This window comes from Tachyglossus aculeatus, chromosome 2 (assembly GCF_015852505.1).
Source record: "Tachyglossus aculeatus isolate mTacAcu1 chromosome 2, mTacAcu1.pri, whole genome shotgun sequence".
Taxonomy (NCBI): Eukaryota; Metazoa; Chordata; class Mammalia; order Monotremata; family Tachyglossidae; genus Tachyglossus; species Tachyglossus aculeatus.
The window spans coordinates 24225684-24250786 of NC_052067.1; the positions used below are offsets into that span (position 1 = coordinate 24225684).

A 25103-nucleotide genomic window follows, 5' to 3' on the forward strand; every position below is an offset into this window, starting at 1 on the left:
ATCCAAGTCATAAAGCTTAATACAAACAACACAAATGTTTACAAAAATAGCCTAAAGACTTGTGTGTCTAGTAGTAGTGCTTGGATGATGGGAAAAGGACTGAAGTTGGGGGTGAGCTTTTAGTAGCATGTTGAAGGGATGTGAATTGCTCAGAGGCAAGGTATTGACATGCAGGGAACTAAAGAAAAATGGATATGCTAGAGGAGTAGCCTTAAATACAAGAGAACCAATTGTAAAGTGACTTGGAGCCCACTGATTCCAATAGATTAATCTGATAGAAGTGACAACAGGAAGCCACCAAAGGTTTCTTTGGAGCAAGTGTGACAGGATCCTATTGATGTCTGAGAAAGATGCCACTTGTTTTTCCCCTTGGAAAGGTGTGGTCACAAGAAAATACAGCAAGAGCCTCAAGCTGCATGGCATAATGGAAAGTACACAAATTTGGAAATCAGAGGACTTCCCGCTCTGATGCTTATCTGCAGTGTGACCATGGGCCAGTCACTTAACATCTCTGTGCCTCAGTTTCTTCATCTGTAAAATGCGCTCAATAAATACGATTGATGATGATGATGACGACAAGTGGCAGAGCCGGGATTAGAACCCATGACCTCTGACTCCCATACCCGGGCTCTTTCCACTGAGCCACACAGATATGTACATAAGTGCTGTGGGGCTGAGGGAAGAGTGAAAAGAGGATGCAGTCTTAGTGCTAACATGATTACATAATACTCAGCCCACCCCCAGAGTTTATGTATATATTCTTCGTCATCATATGTCATCAAGTCATTTTCTATTCATAGTGCCTTTATGGACTTTCTCCATAGGGTTTCCTTGGAAAAAAATACAGAAGTGGTTTACCATTGCCATCTTCCCTGTGGTAAAACTGAGTCTCTACCATCATCTCTGATCAACATTTTGATCACTTCCTCTCCCCCTACCTCCCCATCCCCCCGCCTTACCTCCTTCCTCTCCCCACAGCACCTGTATATATGTTTGTACAGATTTATTACTCTATTTTACTTGTACATATTTACTATTCTATTTATTTTGTTAATATGTTTTGTTGTCTGTCTCCCCCTTTTAGACTGTGAGCCCACTGTTGGGTAGGGACCAACTCTATATGTTGCCAACTTGTACTTCCCAAGCACTTAGTACAGTGCTCTGCACACAGTAAGCACTCAATAAATACGATTGAATGAATGAATGAATGAATAAAATGGGGATTCAATACCTGCCCTCTCTCCTACATAGACTGTGAGGTCCATGTGGGACAAGGACTGGGTTCGATCTGATGATAAGCAGTGTGGATTAGTGGAAAGAGCCCAAGCTTGGGAGTCAGAGGATGTGGGTTCTAATCCCGCCTCTGCCACTTGTCTATTGTGTGACCTTTAACTGGCCACTTAACTTATCTCTGCCTCAGTTACCTCATCTGTAAATGGGGATTAAGACTGTGAACCTCACGTGGGATGACCTGATTTCCTTGTATCTACCCCAGCACTTAGAACAGTTCTTGGCACATAGTGGGCGCTTAACAAATACCACCACTATTATCATTATCTTGTCTCTAACACAGCACTTAGTACAGTGTTAGGCACATAGTAAGTGCTCAAGAAATACCACAGTGATTATTATCATTACAACAATGATAATAATAATAATAAGCCCTTTTGAAACACCTGAATCTGATGATTGGCACCCCTTCCCCTCCCACCCCCATTGCTGGGCTATCTTGGAGTTAGGTTTGTTACCCTGCTCATTTTTATCCTGCTTCTTTTTCATTAGGCTCCATTACTAACAGCTAGGAAATGAGTTTTGCCTGTAAAGTCAACATAATGGAGCTACTTCTTTCAGTCAATGACACCACTTGCAAGAGAATTGCTACTTTAAAGCAGCCTGTCATACTGCAGAATGGATTAAAAAAAAACTTGAAGGGGATCAAAGTAGACTGTCTGAAACATTGATCTAGCTTCTCTTGACATTTTTGTCTTGCTTAATTAATATTTGAATGATGTAGTAAATTATCCTAAAAGTCAAAGGCAGAGCACATGCCAATTACATTCTTAATACTTCTGAAAAAAAGTTTCCAACACATAAGGAAAGAGTCTCCCAGTCACTCAAAATCTGCCAGAGGGCAACCACCTGGAAGTCTCTAATGCTGTGTTTCACAAATCACACTTCAGCTGTGACTGTCTCTCTCCACCCCCAAACAAAGCACAGTGACGCACACTTAGTTTGGGAACTCAAGGTAAGAACAGAGATTCAAAAGTATGCCTTTGGGGACACTGGATATAAGCAACCAGCATACAGAGTTCTGAATCAGAAAGGGATGTCCCATACATAACAGAAGGTTGTCTTCAAAGTAGGAATCTATTTCCTTCAATGAAGCTTTCCTTTCTTCTTGAAGGCTTTTGGTAGAATTTCACTGCAGAGGCAGTGAATCCAAGTGGAATGCTACACAGAATCTCCTTTCCAAAAAAAAAAAAGAAAACAACCTCCAAGTTTGCACTTGGATGATAATAATATTTAGCCTCAGGTGACCGAGTATCAACTTACTGTTGGTTGCATAACATATGGTGGATGAGGCATCCATGAAGTGCTCTGGACCTAGGCATCAAATGAGATTTATTAGCAAATGAACAATCACAGTCATAAGGTCTCTGGGATGAATTCACACTAAGCTATCAGAAATCTTTCATTAATGCTATCTTAGTTTTGTGATCAAAGGGTGAATGGTAACAACTGAACAAAGTCCAATTAGGTGCTGTGGAAGGTGAAAGAAATCTCCATATTTAGCTTGGCTGGGTGCAACTGAACCCAAAGCTCAAGCGGCACAATTTGGAAAGCACATAAGTGCCTGATTTTGGAAGACCAGGAGATGATATACTGGCCTGAGGATCACTGGGATTAAATTCCTTCCCTGCTGTCCCCAGTTGCAAAATTATTCCCGACTCAGAAACATTGAGTTGGAATGGCAGGTGCTGGTTTTGTGTGACATGACAGAAAGCCTCGGGGAGACTCTTAGTTTAATAACTCTGTGCCATTTTGGATTTCTTCTTTGCTATATTGTTTGTGGGAGAAATATGTTCTTTTCCAAGTGCTGCCGTCCTCGTGTTAAGTAATGCCTCGCTCCCATGTGTATCATCATGTTTACTCCAACAAAAACGGAAGTCAGTGGGTATGAGCTAGTTTACCATTTAGAGAGCACTCAAGTTTTCTTCGTCAGAAGGGAGAGCAGAGAAACCAAGAAGGCTGGGTAGTAGAGGACAACTGGGGTTCCCTCATTCAGTCATATTTATTGAGCGCTTACTGTGTGCAAAGCACTGTACTAAGCCACAATTCAACTAGAGTACAGTACAACAACAAACGGGCACATTCCCTGCCTAGGGTGCTGGAGTTCCCTTAAAACTAGTGGGAAACTAGGATTAAGATTCATGTATGGACTATCCTAAAGTGAATACTACAATAGCCCGGGTTAGAACTACACCAAAACTGTGTTGTCAGTCAGTACATGAAGAGCGGCTGAGTTTATTCTAACTGGTACCTGGGAAATGCTATTAGGCGGGCTGCCATTCCATGACATGCAAAGGTAATTAAAATAAAAGTCTATTCCATTAGCCCACAAACACTTAAGGAAAATATAAACTCAGTAAAAGATGAAAATGATCTCCTCAGGGGAAAAGAGGAAATACAGTCTCCTGGTGGATGGCTCAACAGCTGTGACTTGTAATGCAATGAAGGAGAAAATGTCAAAAGGAAGACAAACTTCCCTGAGTCGAGAACAACTACCAAAATCCCAGAACTGAACCAACTGCAGCTCCTTCCTTCTGCCTCTTCTCTCCTTTATTCCCTCTCCATCCCATCCTTTCAACCGACATCTTTCTTTACGTCTTGTTCAGTGCAGAACCTTTGGTCAGGATTTTCTAACTTGAAGGGGCCATTTGGAGAATGAATATATGTATAAAAAGGTGCGGAGCACAAGTTAATCTTGGAGGGATTCCAGATTGCAGAAGTGCCAAGAAAAAAGAAATATTGTCGTGGGAGATTTCTGTTCCAACATTTCATCCATATATTTAGAATTAAACAGACACAAGATCTGTCCTAGAGAATACTCTCTTTTGTGAGTTTTCCTTGGTGTGCTGTGCACAGTCACAGAAAACTATGTTGACTGCAGTGGGAATGAGATTAAGGTTAGAATAGGGTTCATTACATTCTTACATTAGACTCTCCTCTCTGAAAATATGTTTGAGCGCCTATGTTAGTGGGCTTAACTGGGGCAACTATAGCAAAAGGAAATTCAATAGACATAATTACAGGGGATGACGTCAAAAATTGGCTATAGAGGTGCATTCACTAAAGAACTAAAAAAATGGCAGGGTGACAATCTTAAGTGGTATCCTCTGGAACGCAGGTATAATCATGAGAGGTAGAAAAATTGGCTGAAGGCAAGCAAAAAGCAGGTGGAGTACATTATGAAGCAAAAAAGATGCAGGCAGGCACTTGACGCTATAAACTGAGTGACTCATGGTATTCGAGCAACGCCCAAGATAGGGGATAACTAAAGCGTACGTACACCTATGAGATTTTTCCACTCTATGCATTTCCCTTCTGCACTTGGAAATATTATTGTCCAGTGAGGTTCCCTCTCTCGGTGTGGGCAAATCTGACATACCTGATATGTAGAGACAGGGGAAGCAGCAATGAATGGCGTGATAGATGTCTGTGGAATCATGCGGTTTGTTGCAATACTGTACGGTGAAGAATAAAATCTGTAAACAGAAAACAAAAGGAAGATTCATGAAGCTGTTGGACTGCTAAACTCTAATCAACTAAATCCCATTACCTCCTAGGGAGAGAGTTCTTCACTCTTGCCATTGAAACAGTAGTTAACAAGAGCACAGAGGAGACTGTAATTGAAATGAACTGAATTACGGAAGCAGCAAAAGTCTGAATCATCGTGAAATACTTGACCAGAATGTCTCCCCAGGCAGGTAAGAGTAACAGAATCGTCAACCAATGAAGAAAGCTGCAAGCAAAATAACAAAACAAAACAAAAAACCCCACAAAATCTCCAACTGGCTAAGCAAGCCTTTAAGGGATTTCAGGGGGGTGCTATAATGTTAAAAATGATAAAATACCCTAATTAAATTTAAGGTGTCTCAAAAAAGAAGAATTTTGAAATAAGCACTTAGTACAGTGCTCTGCACATAGTAAGCGCTCAATAAATAACACTGACAGGAAATGAAAAAAATGGGGTTTCTGAACGACGATTTGGATGCAGTTAAGAATGAAAATGTTTTCCTGCCTCTTAGTGGCAGCCAGTTGTCAGGAGGATTTCCGCACTCCTTCAGTCTGTTTCTAGGTATCTCCGGCCATAGTGACAGGCTCTGAGTTTTCCAGGCCAAAAAAGGTTCTGTTCCTTCCCAGGGAAAAAGGTGGAAAGAGGCTACTTAAAACACAGGGTTTATTGACTGACAGGAGAGCTGACATTTTCGATTTCTCCACAGAGCGTGTTTATTTCTCCCTACCCGGGGGCCCCAGCGTCACTCAGACACAGACTCAGCAACAGCCCGCTCCACGGCCACTCCGCTGCTCTTGGTTTTCCTTGTGCGGGGGAACTGAACTTCTACCATCATTCACGCTGCCTCCGTCATCCTACTTAATGCAGAGCATCTCAGAGGAAGCCGAAAGTAGGTCAGTGAAGAGAGACAAGCGGGCTAGGTAGAAAGGAAGGTTTCGACTACTGGACACTTTTCAGACAGGGAATATTTGCTGATCATGGTGGGGGATGGGGAGACAACGACATTTCCATGACCTTGACCAGTTCTCCGTTTGGATTCTTGGTGCCGGTAGAAATATAAACCAGCCGGAGCCTGGGGCTCAGACAGACAATTCTTCGCCACAGAAATGATGATTTGCTTTTCAAATTTCTATTTTGGGTCATGCATTTGAGACATCTTATTGATGAGGAAATGCATTTTGTTACACGGCGACACATGGCGTATCAGCCATATCTTGCGGCTTAGTTTTCAGCGACACCTTTGCGTTTGAGTCATAGTGAGCTTGCTATGCTCAGTCCTTTTACTCTGGGAAGATTGCCATCCTGACCATGAGATGTGATCCTTTCCTTGTCAATGACTAATCAGATTTCAGCTTGACTGGTTCATTTTAGAAAACGCGGCAGTCGATGTTTCATAAATGGAAACAATCAGGACCGCACTGACAGGCAGAATTTACAGGAAATTCTATGGGGAAAATAGATAACAGCAATATAAATAAACTGTACAAGTAAACCAATACTTTGAAAGGGAACCCTTTAGAGAAACCTTAATGCATTTTTGTTCTATCCGTTCTAATCCTATCCATCGGACCAGTAATGATATTTCATTCTCTAGCTAGTTCAAAACTGGCTACTTTAAGTTGAAGACCCCTTCGGATGGAAAAACATAATAAGGCGAGGCAATTTCCCAAACCATTTTCATCCCTTAATTTGGGTTCTCTGAGTAAGCTCTTTCTAAATTCAAACAGATGTTAGCCAAATTTACAGGAAATACTTGCTTAAACCAAGACCTGAAAGACTCCTATTTCAACAGCATCTTAAGTGGTACAGTTATCTGAATAGAAATAAACAACCAGACAGCTATAATATAGGTGACAAATGTGCTTTCCAATCTCTCCTCTTTTTTCTCTGCCAGTGCCATTTATCCATCTTGGTTTTCAAAACATGCTCCCACAGGTAATAAATAAATAAAAAATCAACATATGCAGCATACTCTAGCATATTCACTAAAATATCATGGAACAGGAAAGAGAGACATTTGACAAAATCTAGATCTTAGTTAACAGAACAAAGCTAGTGTAATATTTAACATATTGCCACATCTCCCCGCATCTGGAAATATTCACTCCAAGTTGCAAATGCTATCACTGGGAAACTGTGGGCTTTGTCTTTTCCTATGAATATCTCAATGTGTGATTTCTCATGGAATAGCGTCACATCCTATGAGACACACTTACAAAAAGCTTTACTTTGAGAATTGCTCACACAGAGGAATGTCAGTTTGCCCAAGACTCATGTACAGTTTGTAATTATTATTCTCAGTGATAGTAATGATAGTAATAATCAGGATAATGATGATAACTGTGGTATTTGTAAAGCCTTTACTCTGTGCAAAGCACTGCACTATGAGCGGGGACAGACGCCAGAAAATCAAGTGGGACACAGCCTCCGTTTCACACAGGAGCTCAGAGTGTAAGAGGGAGGTAGAAAAGCTATTTAATTCCCATTTTACAGACGAGAAAACTGAGGCTCAGAGCAGATCGGGCCACAAAGAAGGCAAGAAACCAGGTGTCCAGCTCCCAGGCCCATGCTCTTTCCAGTAAGCCACATTACTTCTCTGTTAGAAGATAGGGCCTTCTTGGCAGAACTTTGTCTTTTAAAGTGGCGTGAAGAGGTCCTGCATTTGGTATTTTGGCATTAACTTAGTGGCTGCCCTCCAGAAATTCACACTTCTCAAGACCAGGACTCCAAAAGAACATATTTTGTTTACAGAGAAGTCGCTTTGGAAGGAGTTAGTGGGTTGCAGTGAAATAGTCAAATCTTAGTATTGTTTTCCTGACAATAAAAATAACACAAATGCATCATTAACTTCAGAGTAGACTATTTCTGTATAGACACAGCATACAGCCCTATTTGAACACTAAAATAAACATGATCCCCAGACAATATATTAAAATCCAGAATTACGAGCAGTTTTTCAGGGCAACAAAATACAAAAATATAAGACATTAATGCAACCATGTTTTGCCAAACTTAAGCTATATAAAACATTTGACTTTTAATTTTGACCTTCTAAGATGAAGCTTCCATAGCACAGCAGTGAAGCCTAGAGGAAAGATAATGGGCCTGGGGGGAGTCAGGAGATCTGGTTTCTAATCAATCAATCGAAGGTATTTATTGAGCACTTACTGTGTGCAGAGCACTGTACTAAGCCACTGGGAGAGTACAACAGAGTTGATAGACACTTTCGCTGCCTCCCAAAGACCTTACAGTCTGGATAGAGCATTTGCCTGTTGGGTGACCTGGGCAAAAATCACATAACTTCTCTGTGCCTCAGTTTCTTTACCTGTAAAATGGGGACTAAATACCTGTTCTCTCTCCCGATTAGACTTTGGGGCGTATATGGCATGGCTCTTCCACCTCTATTGCTTTGGTGGTTCCTTCTGCTCTTTTTTTTGGTATTATTTTTAGATTTGATGCATTTTTGTTTTCTCAGTTCTGCCTCCTGCTAAGTTATGAGTTGGCAGCTGAATTTCTGTACAGTCACTCTGATTTGTGTCTGATCTGATGGTATTCTACCTACCCCAGTGTTTAGCTAGTACTTGGCACGTAGTAAACACTTAACAAATGCCACAGTTATTATCCTTCAGGAATCGCCTTTCTTATATAACATGATGAGAAATCTCTCATTTTCTCACCTCCCCCCTACAACCAACAAAATCCAACATGCTGTTCCAGGCCAGCTCAGGATGAAAGGAAAAAGTGGCATAGGGGATTGAGAATTACACTGAATAATTTGTTCCCCTGAGATTGATAGTTAAAAGAGTTGAAAGTTCATACCTCACTGCTCAAACAACTAAATGAACGAGGAATTATGAAGTGACACACACTATTCCATAAAGGAATGAATATTGCTCATTAATTTTTAAGAATCCTCAGGTATTAAGAAAAATTGATTATGTTGGATGGAATATACTTTTCCACTGAGCCTGTCTTCTGTGTCAATTTCACAGCCACATATATATATATATAATGAGTTAGTCTGCTGCACATAAGCAGATTGTACTCACATAACAAGCACAGCACAAAACGAATGGTTTGTGTGAAAGCAAGTGGGAAACATATCCCCAAACCAAAATATACTGTCAGGTGCTATCTTACAATCTGTAGTTGATTGAAGGAATCAGGTCTTCATTACAGTCATTACATTATAAACTCCTCGTAAGCAGGGAAACATGTCTTTCGCTTCTGTTCTTTTATTTATTCATTCAATTTATTCATTTGTCAGTGCTCAATGATACCATTGATTGATTGGATGATTGACCAGGGCAAAATCAGACAACGGTGCACAGCTGTGATCTGCGAGGAACTATCACAATAGATGGTAACCATTTTGGTTAAATACACCTTGTTATTATTTCCCTATCTCCCTCCCTATCTCCTCTCTTTAGATGGTGTTGTCCCCTGCGGGCTAAAGACCTTTTTTGTTTATTTTATGTTGCTTGTTGAGAGCTTACTATGTGTCAAACACTGTTCTAAGTCCTGGGGTAGGCACAAGTCAATTCTGTCAGACATGGTCCCTGTCCCACATAGAGCTCACAGTTTAAGGTAGGAGGGAGAACAGGTATTGAATCCCCATTTTAGAATTGTGGAAACAGGCACAGAGAAGTTAAGTGACTTGCCCCTGGTCACACAGCAAGCAGTTGACTCCAAGCCCCGCGCTTTTTTCACTAGACCACGACAGTCTTGAATCTCTCTCCCCGGCACTGAGTGTACCGCCGTGCAGACTGTGAAGACGTCTCCCATCAAAAAGGGATAAGGATTAACCCTGTCACTTTCAGTGTTTTCCAAATGGACCTGTCTTGTGATGAAGACATTCGGGGGCTAGTACAGCACATCGTTGAACCTATTTTACTGGCCACCCCTACAGCCTGCTCCACTGACAAACTCTCCATAAAAGACCATCTTGGGCATCTTTTCATCCTCCAGCTGAATCAGTTGATGACACCATTCCAGCTGAGCCATGATCTTATTTGCACAGTGCCTGTAAACCTGCAGCATGGCAGGATCTAGGTGTTTGGAATGAGATCTTGCCATTTTATGTTGGCATTGTCAATTTCTTGAATGTACTGTCAGCATAGTAGGGTTCAGGGCTTCCAGCCATTCAACAGACATTTTCGACGGCTTGGAGTGCATATCCCTCTAGACTATAAGCTTGTTATGGGCAGAGAACATGTCTGATAGTTCTGTTGCATTGTACTCTCCCAGGCTCATAGTACCGTGCTCTGCACATAGTAAACACTCAATAAATTTCTTTGATTGAGCGATTATTGTTGGATAGTACCATAACAGGCCTTATTCAGTCATTCATTTCATTCATTCATTCAATTGTATTTATTAGGTGCTTTCTGTGTTCAGAGCACTGTACTAATCAATCAATCGTATTTACTGAGCGCTTACTGTGTTCAGAGCACTGTACTAAGCACTTGGGAAGTACAAGTTGGCAACATATAGAGATAGTCCCTACCCAACAGTGGGCTCACAGTCTAAAAGACTGTACTAAGCACTTGGGAAAGTGCAATGCAACAATAAACAGTGACAATCCCTGCCCACAGTGAGTTCACAGTCTAGAGGAGGCATAGGACTTTGGTCTTTGTCAGACTAATTTTCAGTCTTTATAGCAGTTCAGGAGAAACACTGAATAAGCAAACTGTAGGATTCCAACAGCCACTATTGTGTGATCATCTACAGATGGTAAACATGACTTCTCGTTCACCTTGACTACTATTATTCTCATTACTGGTCAGGCAGCATTTCTGAGACCAAATATCCCAAAAGTATTAGAGGCAAAGAAGTTATTACCCTCTCTTTCCCCATTCCTACACTTTCCCAAATACTCTAACCTGTCTTTTCCCAAGGTCATCACTGAACTGCACTCAGTTCTTCAATTTCACAACTTAGGGGGTGCTAGCTTTGACTAGAAAGTGATATTTGGCACTTCATTTGGCTCTGTGTCTTGCTTTAAGGGCTCCTGTGCATTTTCTAAATCAAACTGGGACTGCTATTGGCTGTCTGTCATTTGCAACATTTCTTGGGGTGAGTTGCAAGAGTTTTCTACTCCCTAGATCTACATACCTCACATCAACTCACCATTGAAGCAAGGTGGCTTAGTAGGAAGCAGTGTGGCCTAGGAGAAAGAGCCTAGGCCTGGGACTCAGAGGATATGGCTTCTCATCCAGGCTCTGCCACTTGCCTGCTATGTGACCTTGGGCAAGTCACTTACTTTCTCTGTGCCTCAGTTCCCTCATCTGCAAAATGGGGATTCAATGCCTGCTTTTCCCTCCTACTTAGACTGAGAGCCCCATGTGGAACCTGATTTTTTTTGTACTTACCCCCACATTTAGTTCACAAAGTAAATACTTTAAAAATGCCTCATTTATCGTTCATTATGTGCACTTGGAAGCTGAAGTTATAGAAGTTCTGAATCCTGGAGTGTTAAAAATTTCAACTGGCTACATAGCATCAAAACATTGTAAAATTCACATAAAACATCCCATACTAGGGGTTGGACTTACAGGTTGCACTACATAGAATCGTATACTCTAATTCTAGAAGAGTATTCTGTAGAATGATACACTAAGGTTTACATGGGTACTTATTTTAGGGAACGTCAGATCGTTTGCAAGGAGTTGAAAGGATATAATTCAATTAAAGGTTATGATGCTTTTGACATGACAGCAGAGAACACTTTTTCTTTATACTGTGACTGGAAAGACCGGTGGCATTACTTCCCTAGAGCCCACTGATGAACAAGGTAAGGAAAGCTACTGGCTGGAACACGGGCCTGAAAGAGAGGAATTCATAAAGCCAGACTATGGAAATGCCAAGAAAAATACTTCCCCTGCTGCCATTTCCCTGTTTATAAAGAAGTGGCTGCAAAGGTCTGTCTGTGATATGGGGCACTAGGGTAGAATTAGAGGCACAGGTTATGTTGACTCAGCTGTTCCAGCTACAGTGAGGCCCACATCTACTAGGGGACCCATCATGCTGAATCAGGTGCTCATTCCTGGGCTTTAAAGTCCTGCCCAGCTCTTTGTGGAGCAGAAGTGTTTTCAGTACACCACTGGCACTGAGTAAGGTGGGCGAGAAATGATGGGGCAGAAGTTCCGCCAGCGATATCCTTCCTGCCAACCGGTTAGGTGCCCCTTTGAGTATAGTACTGGAGAGTTGGCAATGCAAGCAGAGTAGGTTCTCCCCCTAACCCTTTCCGGGTGGAGAAGGGCCCAAAGGGTGACCAAAAATGACAACTGTGGTATTTGTTAAGTGCTTACTATGTGCAAGGCACTGTTGTAAGCGCTGGTGTGGATACAAGACAATCTGCTTGGATGCAGATTCTGTCTCGCATGGGACAGTCTTAATCCCCATTTACCAGATGAGGTAACTGAGGCACAGAGAAATGAAGCGACTTGCCCAAGGCCACAGAGCAGACAAGTGGTGGAGCCAGGATTAGAACCCATGAACTCCTGATTCCCAGGCCTGTGCCCCCAGGCCCCTATACCACTATCTCTTCTGAAAGAATATATTCATTTTATTTATATTTATGGTATTTATTAAGCACTTACTATGTGTCAAGCACCGATCTAGGCACTGGGGCAGATGCAGGTAAATCAGGTTGGACATTACCCATGTCCCTCATGAATTCACCGTCTTAATCCTCATTTTTCAGATGAGGTAACTAAGGCAGAGAGAAGTTAACTGACTTGCCCAAGGTCACACAGCCAACAAGTGGCACAGCCTGGATCAGAACCCATATCCTTCTAACTTGTAGGCCTGTGCTTTTTACACTGGTCAAGCTGCTTCATTCTTATTAATGATTGTTCTCTTGCTTTTCCATTTATTGGAATATTAATTCACATGAAATGAAAGGTTATTGGCCAAAAGCAGACTGTGTGAGGAAATATCCCCAGCAGTTACATTTTTATTAGGTTTTTCTCATTCTACAAGAAAATGGAAATTCCCTACATGAGTCACTAAACTCAAAGTACTCTTTATCAGTTGATCAATTAATCAGTAGCATTTATTGGGCTCTCGCTCTGCAGAGCACTGTACTAAGAGACTAGAATTCAATTAGCAGATATGATTCCCTACGGTCAAGGAGCCTACAAGGTTGGTGGCAAGAGAGAGAAGAATGAGGCACAGTGAGTAGGTTGGCTTGAAAGGAGTAAAGCGTGTGAATTAGGATGAGGTGGGAAGGGAGTGAGGAAAAGTCCTGTGATGAGAGCTGACAGAGTACCCTCAATGTTCAGGCATTTCTGTTTAATGCAAAAAGGAATGAGCAGATGTGTGGAAAATGATGCCATATATAGGAAAATGAGCTGGGCAGCAGAATGAAGTACAGATTGGAGACGGGAAGGAAGAGACTGGAGGCAGGAAAATCTGAGAGGAGGATGATGCAGTAGTCGAGTTGGGATACGACATATGCAACCATTTTGGCTGTTTGGATAGAGAGGAATTGGCACAGTATGGCGATGTTGTGAAGAATGAACAGGATATTGTACTGACTAAATGTGCAGGTTGAAGGACAGAGAAGAGTCAGGGTAATGTGAGGATAGAGGGTGGATGATGATAATGATGGTGGTGGTGGTATTTGTTAAGTGCTTACTATGTGCCAAGCACTGGGGAGGATACATGCAAATTGGGTTGGATACAGTCCCGTTCCCATGTGAGGCTCACAATCTCAATCCCCATTTTACATATGAGGTGACTGAGGCACCGAGAAGAGAAGTGACTTGGCCAAGGCCACACAGCAGACAAGTGGAGTGGATGATCACAAGCAGTGTTGCCTATTGGAAAGAGCAGAGGCTTATGACTTCTAGTCTTCTAGACTGTGAGCCCGCTGTTGGGTAGGGACTGTCTCTATGTGTTGCCAACTTGTACTTCCCAAGCACTTAGTATAGTGCTCTGCACACAGTAAGCGCTCAATAAATACGATTGATTATGAGCTGGAGGACCTGGGTTCTAATTCCAGCTCTGCCACTTGGCTGCTGTGTGACGCTGGGCAAGTCAATTAACTTCTCCAGGACTCAGTTTCCTCATCTATAAAATGGGGATTAAATACCTCTTCTCCCTCCCACTTGGATGGTGAGTTCAATGAGGGACAGGGCCTGTATCCGGCCTGATTATCTTGTATCTACCGCAGTGCTGAATACAGTGCTAATACAGAGCTTGGCACCAAATAAGTGCTTAACAAATAGCACCGTTATTATTGGTGTTGCCAACAGTGATGGGCAAGTTAGGAGGAAGAGAGGGTTTGATAAGGAAGATGAAGTGTTCAGTTTTGGGTATGTTGGGCTTAGACATCCACATAAAAATGTTTTGGAAGAAGGAGGGGATGTGATATTGCAGAGTAGGAAAGATATTGGGGCTAGTGAGGTAGATTTGGGCATCATCCATATAGAGGTACTAGTGAAAGCAGATGAGGTCTCCGGGGGGGTAAGTATACTCAGCAAGGTGAAATATATAATGTTACAGTTTATTGGCACTGTGATTAAATGCTCCATATAAACAACATCATTAGCACTTTACTATCTGAATTATACTTAAATGGAAAAAATGCTACTTCGTGACACCATCAAAATAATGGCATGAAGTTAGACAAGGAAGAAGAAAGGACCCAAGTTATTCAAAGGACAGAATGTTCTTGTAATTGACATGTATCAGGTTTCCTGTAAATGGTCATCATTTAGTTGAAAGTCCTGAGGCTTATAACAGTTGATCTTGATATTGCTTGCAGATTGCCTTGACAGGCTTTCCGTTAAAATGAAACAAATAATTTAGAAGAAATGGCAGGATATTGTGGTGTGTCAGGTGAACTCTGTCATCCTTAAAGGATTGTCCAAGAAATGTCCTTTGGCCCAGAGTTTGCGATCTCTCATTGCCAGTTGAGAATCTTGGAAAGTCCGATTTCCTGTTTTAAGTCTGAACCTAGAGTCAGCTAAAATTAGTCATCAATTAATTGATAGTTATTTCCTGAGCACTTACTGTGTGCAGAGCACTCTATTAAGTGCTTGGGAGAGTTGAATACAACACAGGTGCTAGACACACTCCTTGCCACACAGAGCTTAGAGAACTCTGGAGTTTAGTCCGTCATTCACTACGCATTTGTCTGGGCGAACCATAACTTTCTTTGGTTTCCTGAAGAGGTAACTTATGTAAAGATGATTGAGTTTCACCTTATTATCATTAAGGTGTTATGTGTCAAGCACTGCTCTAAGCAATGGGTTGACACAAGTTTATAAGGCTTGACACATTCCCCATCCCACGTGGGGCTCACAGTCTAAGTAGGAGGGAGAACAGGTATTGAATCCCCATTTTAAAGATGAAGAAACTTGAGGCCCAGAAAAGATCAATGTCCTGCCCAAGGTCACACATCAGGCAACTGGTAGAGCCAGGATTAGACCACAAATCTTCTGATACCCTGGATTGTACTCTTTCCACAAGGCCAGACAGCTCTTCTAAAACAGAAAGTAACCATGCATATGGCCTAGTGGCAAGAACAAGGGTTTGGGAATCAGAGGACATGGTTTTTAATCCCGGCTCTGTCACTTTTCTGCTGTGTGACCTTGGACAAGTCACTTAACTTCTCTGTGGCTCATCAGTAACCTCGCCCCCTCCTACCTCACCTCCCTTCTCTCCTTCTACAGCTCAGCCCGCACCCTCCGCTCCTCTGCCGCTAATCTCCTCACCGTACCTCGTTCTCGCTTGTCCTGCCGTCGACCCCCTGCCCACATCCTCCCCCTGGCCTGGAATGCCCTCCCTCCGCACATCCGCCAAGCTAGCTCTCTTCCTCCCTTCAAAGCCCTACTGAAAGCTCACCTCCTCCAGGAGGCCTTCCCAGACTGAGCCCCCTCCTTCCTCTCCCCCTCCTCCCCCCCGCCTTACCTCCTTCCCCTCCCCACAGCACCTGTATATATGTATATATGTTTGTACAGATTTATTACTCTATTTATTTTACTTCTACATATTTACTATTCTATTTATTTTATTTTGTTAATATGTTTTGTTGTCTGTCTCCCCCTTCTACACTGAGAGCCCGCTGTTGGGTAGGGACCGTCTCTATATGTTGCCAACTTGTACTTCCCAAGTGCTTAATACAGTGCTCTGCACACAGTAAGCGCTCAATAAATACTATTGAATGAATGAAGTGAAATGAGGATGGAGACTGTGAACCCCACACAGGACAACCTGATTACTTTGTATCTACCCCCAGCACTTAGAACAGTGCTTGGCACATAGTAAGTGCTTAACAAATACCATAATTGTTATTATTATTACATCCACAACTAGCTTCACCTCCCCCTTCATTCTCTCTGTCTCTCTCCCCTGCCCCAGTTGGTGGAAAGTCCCAAGGGAAAGTTTTTCTCCATTCTCAAGAGAATTGAGGGACAGAGCACTTGGTATCCTCATTAGGGGCAACCAACCAATAGCAAATGGAACTCAAGTCCAACATACAGAAAATCCGTGCCCCTCTGTGGTGACATTATCCACAAACCTCACCCCAAGCTTCAGTGATTCTTTTAACAGATAAAAAATAAAAGAGAACTAGTTTTGGAGGTTTGGAAGTCAAAGGAGATGTCAAAATAATGGAGTTTACAACCATAGAAAATGTCAGATCTGGATCCATTAGGAAGTTTTTTGTATTGAATTTGCTTCCAGTACTAATTCAAGAACGCAACAATTAAAAAAAATTGGTTTTCAGTCATTTTTAAAGTACAAAATATTTATGACTTACCCATTCTGTATAGCAGCTGTAGGGTCATAGGTCAAAGCCATGCCGGCCTACATGAAGTTGGAAGGGAGAAAGAAAAATGGATTGTTACTCTAATTGCAGTGCATAAAAAGGCTCTACAAATACTCTACTGAAATACTCCAAGTATTTCTCTGCCACAGTGATTAAATATTACCTCCTCTCTGAAGCATCCTCCTCCCCTTACTGCTAAAACCAATGATTCTGCTTTAAATAATGTGAGCGTATCTAACAATAAGCGTGAGCTAAGCCAAGGAATAGTACGGTGTAGATTTTGTTTTCTCCCTCAGAAATGAGTCCTTGCCTAATCTATGGTCCTTGCAGTTTCTGTGTGTTGTCCATGGCACCTTTCCTGTGCTTATCTGGGAAGTTTTCCTGTCTCTGGAGAGAGCGCCACAATGCTCCCTGTCTCACAAGCCCTTAACTTTGGCATTATCCTCAAATATCTCTCTCATTCAACCTACATATTCAGTCTACCACCAAATCCTGCATGTTCAACCTTCAAAACCTTTTCCTCTTCATCCACACTACTTCCATGTTATCCTATCCCACCTTCAATGCTGCACGAGCCTCCTTGCTAACCTCCCTGGCTCCTGTCTCTCCGTCCTCTGGCCCATACTTCAATCTACTCCATTTTTCTATAAAAACTTTCAGTCTATGTTTCCCCACTCCTCGAGAACCTCCAGTGGCTGCCCATCCACTTCCACCTCATATAGAAACTCCGTACCGTCGGCTTTAAAGCACTCAATCACTTTACCCCTTCCTACCTTACTTCCTTGATTTCCTTCTACAACCCAGCCCACAAACTTTGCTCTGTTAATCCCAAACTACTCACTGTACCTTGATCTTGTCAATCTCGCCACCGACTTCTTGCCCGCGTCCTGACCTGGAACGACCTACCTCTTCATAGCCGACAGACATTCACGCTTCCTACCTTCAAAATCTTAATAAAAATACATCTCCTTCAAGAGGCCTTCCCCAACTAAGCCCTCATTTCCTCTTCTCCCACCCCATTCTGCATCAACCGCACACTTATTTCTCTTGTCTCACCCCTCTCTCAACCCCATAGCACTTAGGTACATATCTGTCATTATTTATATTAATGTCTGTCTCCCCCTCTAGTCTGTAAGTTCACTATGGGCAGGGAACGTGTTTACCAACTCTGTTATAATGTACTCTCCCAAGAGCTTAGTACAGTGCTTTGCACATGGTAAACACTCAATAAGTACTACTGATTGATTGAGAAAAATGCAACGCAAATCGTGGTTTGGAGGAAAGTCAAAATCACTTGCCACTAAAATGTTAAACATCAGAAATGCTTATTTTAAGAGCATGGTAGGCTTCAGGAGGGTGAATGATGGATAGTGAGCTTTTTCACCTCTACATTCAAGGGCCATTCAAGGGCATGTGTGAGATGAGAAGGTAGACTTCAACCTGTTTGTAAGAATAGGAACAACCACTCTAGACCACTCCATTTGCAGTCTCAGCAAAGAGGACAAGGGTCTGAATGAAAGTGGATACTGAATGGTTCTCTCAGCTCTAGAGGGGGGCACCTCCCAGATCAGGATGGATACACATTCATGGGCAGGGTTGGGAAAGCTCTCACCGCTGCTGCCTGACAGAGGACTTCATTTTCAAGGAGCCCACAGAACCATAAAATAATGTACTTGAAAAAAATGGGAAAAAAACAAAACATGAAAGTTTTATTTGATTAAAAAAAATATTTTCCAGGAAGATTGAATCAGCTAAGGGGGACTTTTTTAGGGACAGAGGAAGAATAATGGAAAGAATTAAAGAGGGAAAAACAGCTTTGGTGCTTGGTTTTTGTTTTTTTTTTCCAAGTGGTTGAGGGTGGCCTTCCATTTGGGTTTGGTGGGCTTCTCTGACAGCAGAGTAATGAAGTGAAAATTGTCTGGCGACATTACAGCATGTGGCAAACGGCCCAGCCCAGCTCAGATCTCTGCTCATGGACTTCAGTCCTAGTACAGGTCACACAGTGTAAGGAGTTTAGGATTTCATGTCGACGATATTATCTATTCCACCAACTGATTATCATCAGATCTGTAACCGAGTGAAGTCGCGCCCAAGAACATACAACGGTCTAAAAATTGTGAAAGAAATGACTCCCCACCACGGCTTGCTAATACTCAGGCCGCAAAAGCTCTTCGAAGCTGAGAGCATATGAAACACGTTCAAATAACAGTCTGACTGGTGTTCTTGGAACTCTGCAAAGAAAAGTGTTTATAGTGAAAGTTATGGAATTGGAAAAAACAATTTGTCGCAGGAGGAATTTCAAGACTCCGGTTGCCTTCTCTCCTATTCAAAAGCAATCTTCTGCTACTCCACCATGAAAGGGTTTACTTATTACAGTGCTCATTTGCAGTCTTTGTCCAATAAATTCTCCTCCCGTCTACCTCTAGTGCCTAGTGCACACTTCATCATCATTCACGTTTCCTTGGAAGCCTATGGTATCCAGAAAATGTTGAATACTGTGACAGTTTACAACAGAAGTGAAAACTCGATCCTTGTTCTCGAGGAGTTTACAAATGAAATGGCTAATAGTAGCTCTAGCAAGTTGAGAAACGTGCTCAGATAACAATAGGGTTAGATAAGGATGTTATTTTTATGATATGCTGAAAGAAAGAAGAAGAGGATGTTGTAATCTCCCAAGCGCTTAGTACAGTGCTCTGCACACAGTAAAAGCTCAATCAATCGTATTTACTGAGTACCCCACTGTGTGCTGAGCGCTGTACTAATGGGAGAGTTCAATATAAAGAGTTGGTAGATAATTTCCCTGCTCGCAATGAGTTTACTGTCTATGATCTTTAAATACCGTAAATAATAATAATAATAATCAATGTTAATGATAATAGTGGTATTTGTAAAGCCTTACTATGTGCCACATTCATTGACTGATTGGTTGAGAGAACTACTACCCCCAAGGAATAAAGAATATGCATTTCACTTATTTTGCTACCAATGAATGCCTTTAAAATGAAAAAAAAATAAAATAAATGTAGTAGGCTGGTAAATTTTTAACTGAGTTTTAAATGGTCTTGAAATAATGGGATCAAATAGTTGATAGAAAGGTGTAACAATAATAAGATCGAGAGAGCAATCTAGATCAAAGACAAGTCATCAGTTTATATTTGAAGGACAAGGCCTTGGACTCATGATGGGATTTATAACTTCATGTTTGATGCCTTATTTACTTTTCCAGATTATGAGTAATACCACGCATCACTTGTATGTGACTTTAATTTTAATTTGTAACTTTAACATTCTTTCAGTGGTATTTTGTGTTTAATTCCCTTTTGTTTTTCCACCCATAGAAAAGGGCAAATCTATTTTAAAACCCTGTATAATACTATCCATCTCTACATTCAACTACTGCCATAAACCACTGCTATGTAAGTATCACACATCACAGTGTGTTTACAAACTCCAGTCAGGTAAAGAGTAAAATCACTCAAATTCAAGGGGAAATGTCATATTATACATTTACAAAAATGACTTTTAATCCGCTGAGTCATTTTCTTTAGACAAGGCCTGTTTTTAGTAAGGGCTAACATTACAACTGTTTTCAATGTTGTGAGTTCAGTTAAATTTGTCTATGCATAAAAGTCTCCAATTGATTTAAAAGCAGAACTAGTGCATTTGCTTTGTTGTTTCATATCTGTAGAACAGTAAATCAGGTCTTGCTCAATCTCTGATAGAAAAGAAAATTTGGGTTGAATAAAACTTAGAAAGATTTGGGCTGAAGTTAAAGGTGAGTGGAATAAATTTATAAGAGAAATATGAACAAGTTTTCACCATGAAGCTGGGTAGCATTCTCCATACTGGATATACAAAATGACTCTGAATTCAATAAAGGGAAAATATATTTGGTGAAAAATGTACATTACATATCTAATTATAAACACATGCATCTAAATATGTGCTTTACACATCAGGCTGCAGTCTCAAATCCATAGCCATTTAGCACTGGGAACTAACCTATAGTTGCCAAACTAATAATAATAGTGACGGTATTTGTTAAGTGCTTACTATGAGCCAAGCACTGTTCTGAGTGCTGGGGTAGATACAAGATTATCAGGTTGTCCCACGTGGGACTCACAGCTTTAATCCCCATTTTACGGATGAGATAACTGAGGCACAGAGAAGTTAAGTGACTTGCCCAAAGTCGCAAAGCTGACAAGTGGCAGAGCCAGGATTAGAACCCATGACCTTTGACTTCCAAGCCCGTGCTGTTTCCACTAAGCCAAAGAGCTTCTCTCATCTGTGAAGTATGTAGTATTGGCAAAGGAACTTCACATTACTACGCCTCCCATTTTATTTTGGCACTTTCAGATCTTGCCACAATCTGAGAGCTAAAGTGAAAAAGATTTAAATAGTCTATCAAACACCTTCATTAAGCATTTAGTGTGTGCAGAGCACTGTACTAAGAGCTGGGGACAGTACAGTCTAACAAAGTTGGATGATGCATTCCTTGCCTACAATAAGTTTACAGTTAAAAGGAGGCTTACAAGTCTAGAGGACTGTAATAAAACCCCTATCCAAATTATCTTTGAACCATGAAAGGTTTGCTACAGGCCCAAGAAGTTTTTTAGGTATTTCTCATATTTGTCAAAGAATCTCATCCCAGTCATCCCTACACAAACTCACTCTCGTTTCGCCTCACTTTGTTAATTCAGTGGACTTTCTAGTGATGACCAAAGAAACTCACCTGAAGATTTTTGAGAACTTTCAGGGAAACAGGAACAGTGGGCCCTTATCCTCCATTGCTTACTTTTGATTAACATGGTTTCTACTGTAGAGTATTAGTGAATAATAATACTAATAATACTAATAGTAATAATGGTATTTTCTAAGCTTGTTCGTATTTATTACTCTATTTATTTATTCTACTTGTACATATCTATTCCATTTATTTTATTTTGTTCATATGTTTTGTTTTGTTCTCTGTCTCCCCCTTCTAGACTGTGAGCCCACTGTTGGGTAGGGACTGTCTCTATATGTTGCCAACTTGTACTTCCCAAGCTCTTAGTACAGTGCTCTGCGCACAGAAAGCGCTCAATAAATATGATTGATTGATTGATTGATTGATTAAGTGCTTACTATGTGCCAAGCACAGCTCTAAGCACTGGGGTAGATAGAAGGTAATCAGGTTGTCCCACATGGGGCTCACAGTCTTAATCCCCATTTTACAGATGAGGTAACTGAAGCATAGAGAATTTAAGTGAATAGCCCAAAGTCTCACATCTGACAAGTGGGAGAGTCAGGATTAGAACCCACAACCTCTGACTTCCAAGCCTGTGCTCTGCTCTGTCCTATCAGTCTACAAGCAAGACTACAGATTTTGAGGAGAACTTAAGAATCATTTCCTAGTGAATACCTGAAGACAAGATAGGTACATGATTTACTTATTGTTTTCCATTGCCATCGTTTTAAGAAGAAATGTTCTGTGATAGTCAACATCACTGAAACTCCTCTGTGACTTCTCTGAGTCAAGATATCCATTTGGAAAAGCTTAGATGAAGCTTTCCTCAAGTTTGGGGAGTGGAATCCACGGCCATTGGAGCGTGCTTCCGGGTACCAGGCCAGTGGAGCTGATCTTTCATTTAAGCGACACCCTACATTTGAAGGAGAATTAATGTATGGTCATTGATCTCTTTCTCTGTTGAGTTAAAAATTATTATTTGAAGGGATTTCTGTTCTTGTGTCTCCACTTTCAGTAGGTGTTCTAATCAATCAATGATATTTATTGAGCACTTATTGTGTGCACAGCACTGAACTAAGCACTTGGGAAAGTATGGTAGATTCGGTAATGGAGTAGTTAGATATGATAGTGGAAAGAATACAGGCCTGGGGGCCAGCAGACCTGGCCTGCCACATGTCTGCTGTGAGAACCTGGGCAAATCACTTACTTTCTCTGTGCCTCAGTTACCTCAATTACCTCATCTGTAAAATGAGGATAAAACCTGTGAGCCCAATGTGGGACAGGAATTGTGTCCAACTTGATTATTGCTTATCTACCCCAGTGCTTAATATAATGCCTGACACACAATAAGCACTTAACAATTGTAAGCACTTAACAAATATCACAAACATTGCCTCAAGACTGTAAGCTCACTGTGGGTTGGAAATGTGTCCGTTTATCATTATATTGTACTCCTCCAAGTGCTTAATCTAGTGCTCTGCACACAGTAAGTGCTCAATAAATACAACTGAATGAATGAACTGAATGAAATACCTTTATTTTTTAAAAAGGAGGATATCATGATGATACCAGTGGCATTACAAGATACATGTAAAATTTCCACAAACACAGCTTCGAAACTGGTTGCTGTGGAGGTAGCTTTCCTTTCTAGGCAGCTGAAATGATCCAACTAATGCTTTACTTCTTTCGATGTGTTTATCTGTCGGCGACTGTAGCTGGGTGGCTTTTTATATTGATGCTGATACAGTGATGTGATCTATTTAAGATGGTTATCTCCTAGGATGACGCAGCATGGACCAGTGGAAAAAGGATGGGCCTGGAAATCAGAGGCCCTAGGTTCTAATCCTTACTCCTCCACCTTGGGGAAGTTACTTAACTTCTCCGTGCCTCACTTATCTCATCTGTAAATTGAGGACTGTGAGGCCCAAGTGGGATTTGGACTGTGTCCAACCTGAAAAACTTATATCTACTTCAGCTCTTAGTGGCAAATAGTAAGCACTTAGGCAATGAAAAAACTTAAGTTAAAATTTTTAAAATTAAGTTACAGCCTTAAAAAGATGTAAGGGCAGATTATCTTGGTGTCTGTGGCATGGAACCTAATTCCTCCCACAGGCTGGATCCAGGACAATTTACTTAGCGAATTAGCAGTCCTCCTTTAGTGGTCATTGTACATGGCTGCAAGTCCAAATGTTTGACTTAGAAATTTGCCTGGCAGGGTACAATCACTGCTGGATTATGGCTGATGTGTTTGGATAACAGGCACTTCTTGTAGCTTGTGAAAGACACATACGGTTGGAATTTGTTTGGCCTTTAAACTTATAATGATAACATGAAAGATAACCCAGAAAAATTACTTGACCAAACATCAGACTCAGCCTCTGACTCAGATGTTTCTGGGAACAAGGCAGTTCAGATAACTTGAGTACCCAAAGGTGTTCAACTACCATAACCCTATTCATTATATCATATTTTGTGAAAATATGTAGAATTACATAATATCAATCAATCAATCAATCAATCGTATTTATTGAGCGCTTACTATGTGCAGAGCACTGTACTAAGCGCTTGGGAAGTACAAATTGGCATCACATAGAGACAGTCCCTACCCAACAGTGGGCTCACAGTCTAAAAGGGGGAGACAGAGAACAGAACCAAACATACCAACAAAATAAAATAAGTAGGATAGAAATGTACAAGTAAAATAAATAAATAAATAAATAAATAGAGTAATAAATATGTACAACCATATATACATATATACAGGTGCTATGGGGAAGGGAAGGAGGTAAGACGGGGGGATGGAGAGGGGGACGAGGGGGAGAGGAAAGAAGGGGCTCAGTCTGGGAAGGCCTCCTGGAGGAGGTGAGCTCTCAGCAGGGCCTTGAAATATATCATATCTAATATATCATATCTATACTATAATTATTTAGTGAAGCTCTTTCTCCACATATTCTTTCTCTGCTTAGACCCTTTCCTTCCCTCAGGTCTGGAAAACATCATGGGATTTCAATGGGAAACACATTTTCATAGACATGATACTTACTGTCATCTTTCACTGATCATTCCTCACACAAACCTCTCAGGGAATCCCAAAATACTATCATTCATATGCAAACACGGAAAATTAAGCTGAGAGATGGCCAATCATTTGCCCAAGATCACTCAGAAAGTCAGAGCAGACAAGAAATTCTAAGGTGCATCAAAGGTAACAGAAAAGACAAACAGAAAATGTTTGTGCCTGAATCAAAGGAGTTGAGGAAATAATCAGGAGAATCCTCAATGTAGTTTATTCAAGAACCTAAAAAAAGGGAGAAATCAGTAAGATAAATAAATGAAATGTAGAAAAATTTTTTAACCAAATGTTGATAGAAAGAAAAGAAAATCTAGAGAGTAATGGCATTTAAGAAAAGTAGCTTGTTCCACAGAATTTTATCTTCAGATGACCAAAATGCAAGTTTGTTTAATTTAGAACTGAACACTCATGATGAATACGCGGGGAAGACAAAAGGCAAAATTAGGCCAGAACAATAAAGAAGGATATAAAGAAGTAACTAAACTATGAAAATAAAAACCATGATTAGAAAAGCTAAAACCAGGAAAGAGGTGCAATTACTTTCTTCACTTATATAAGGCAAAAGAGGACTACTGGAAATGTTATCCCCTTGATGACTATTGAAAAGCAGACGATTATCTCTCTTTTTTTTAAAACTAGAATAGGGTTAGAAAATGTGCAGTGCCATTCCTGAGTCAGATCTATAGCCCACCCAACTAAGGACTTTGTCTCAAACAGAGGTAATAAG

General features: G+C 41.1%; 1 protein-coding gene across 8 annotated transcripts in view; it reads right to left on the reverse strand.

The window, feature by feature from the left end:
- RBMS3 (RNA binding motif single stranded interacting protein 3) overlaps nucleotides 1-25103 on the reverse strand; it is a 1223284-nt gene that overhangs the window by 90845 nt on the left and 1107336 nt on the right. For all 8 annotated transcript variants that reach the window (XM_038740837.1, XM_038740835.1, XM_038740836.1 and 5 more), the window contains 3 exons: nucleotides 16569-16615; nucleotides 4670-4766; nucleotides 2554-2604 (listed from right to left, as the gene is read on the reverse strand). In XM_038740837.1, the coding sequence (XP_038596765.1) occupies nucleotides 2554-2604; nucleotides 4670-4766; nucleotides 16569-16615 (195 nt within the window). The remainder of the gene's footprint in view (nucleotides 1-2553; nucleotides 2605-4669; nucleotides 4767-16568; nucleotides 16616-25103) is intronic.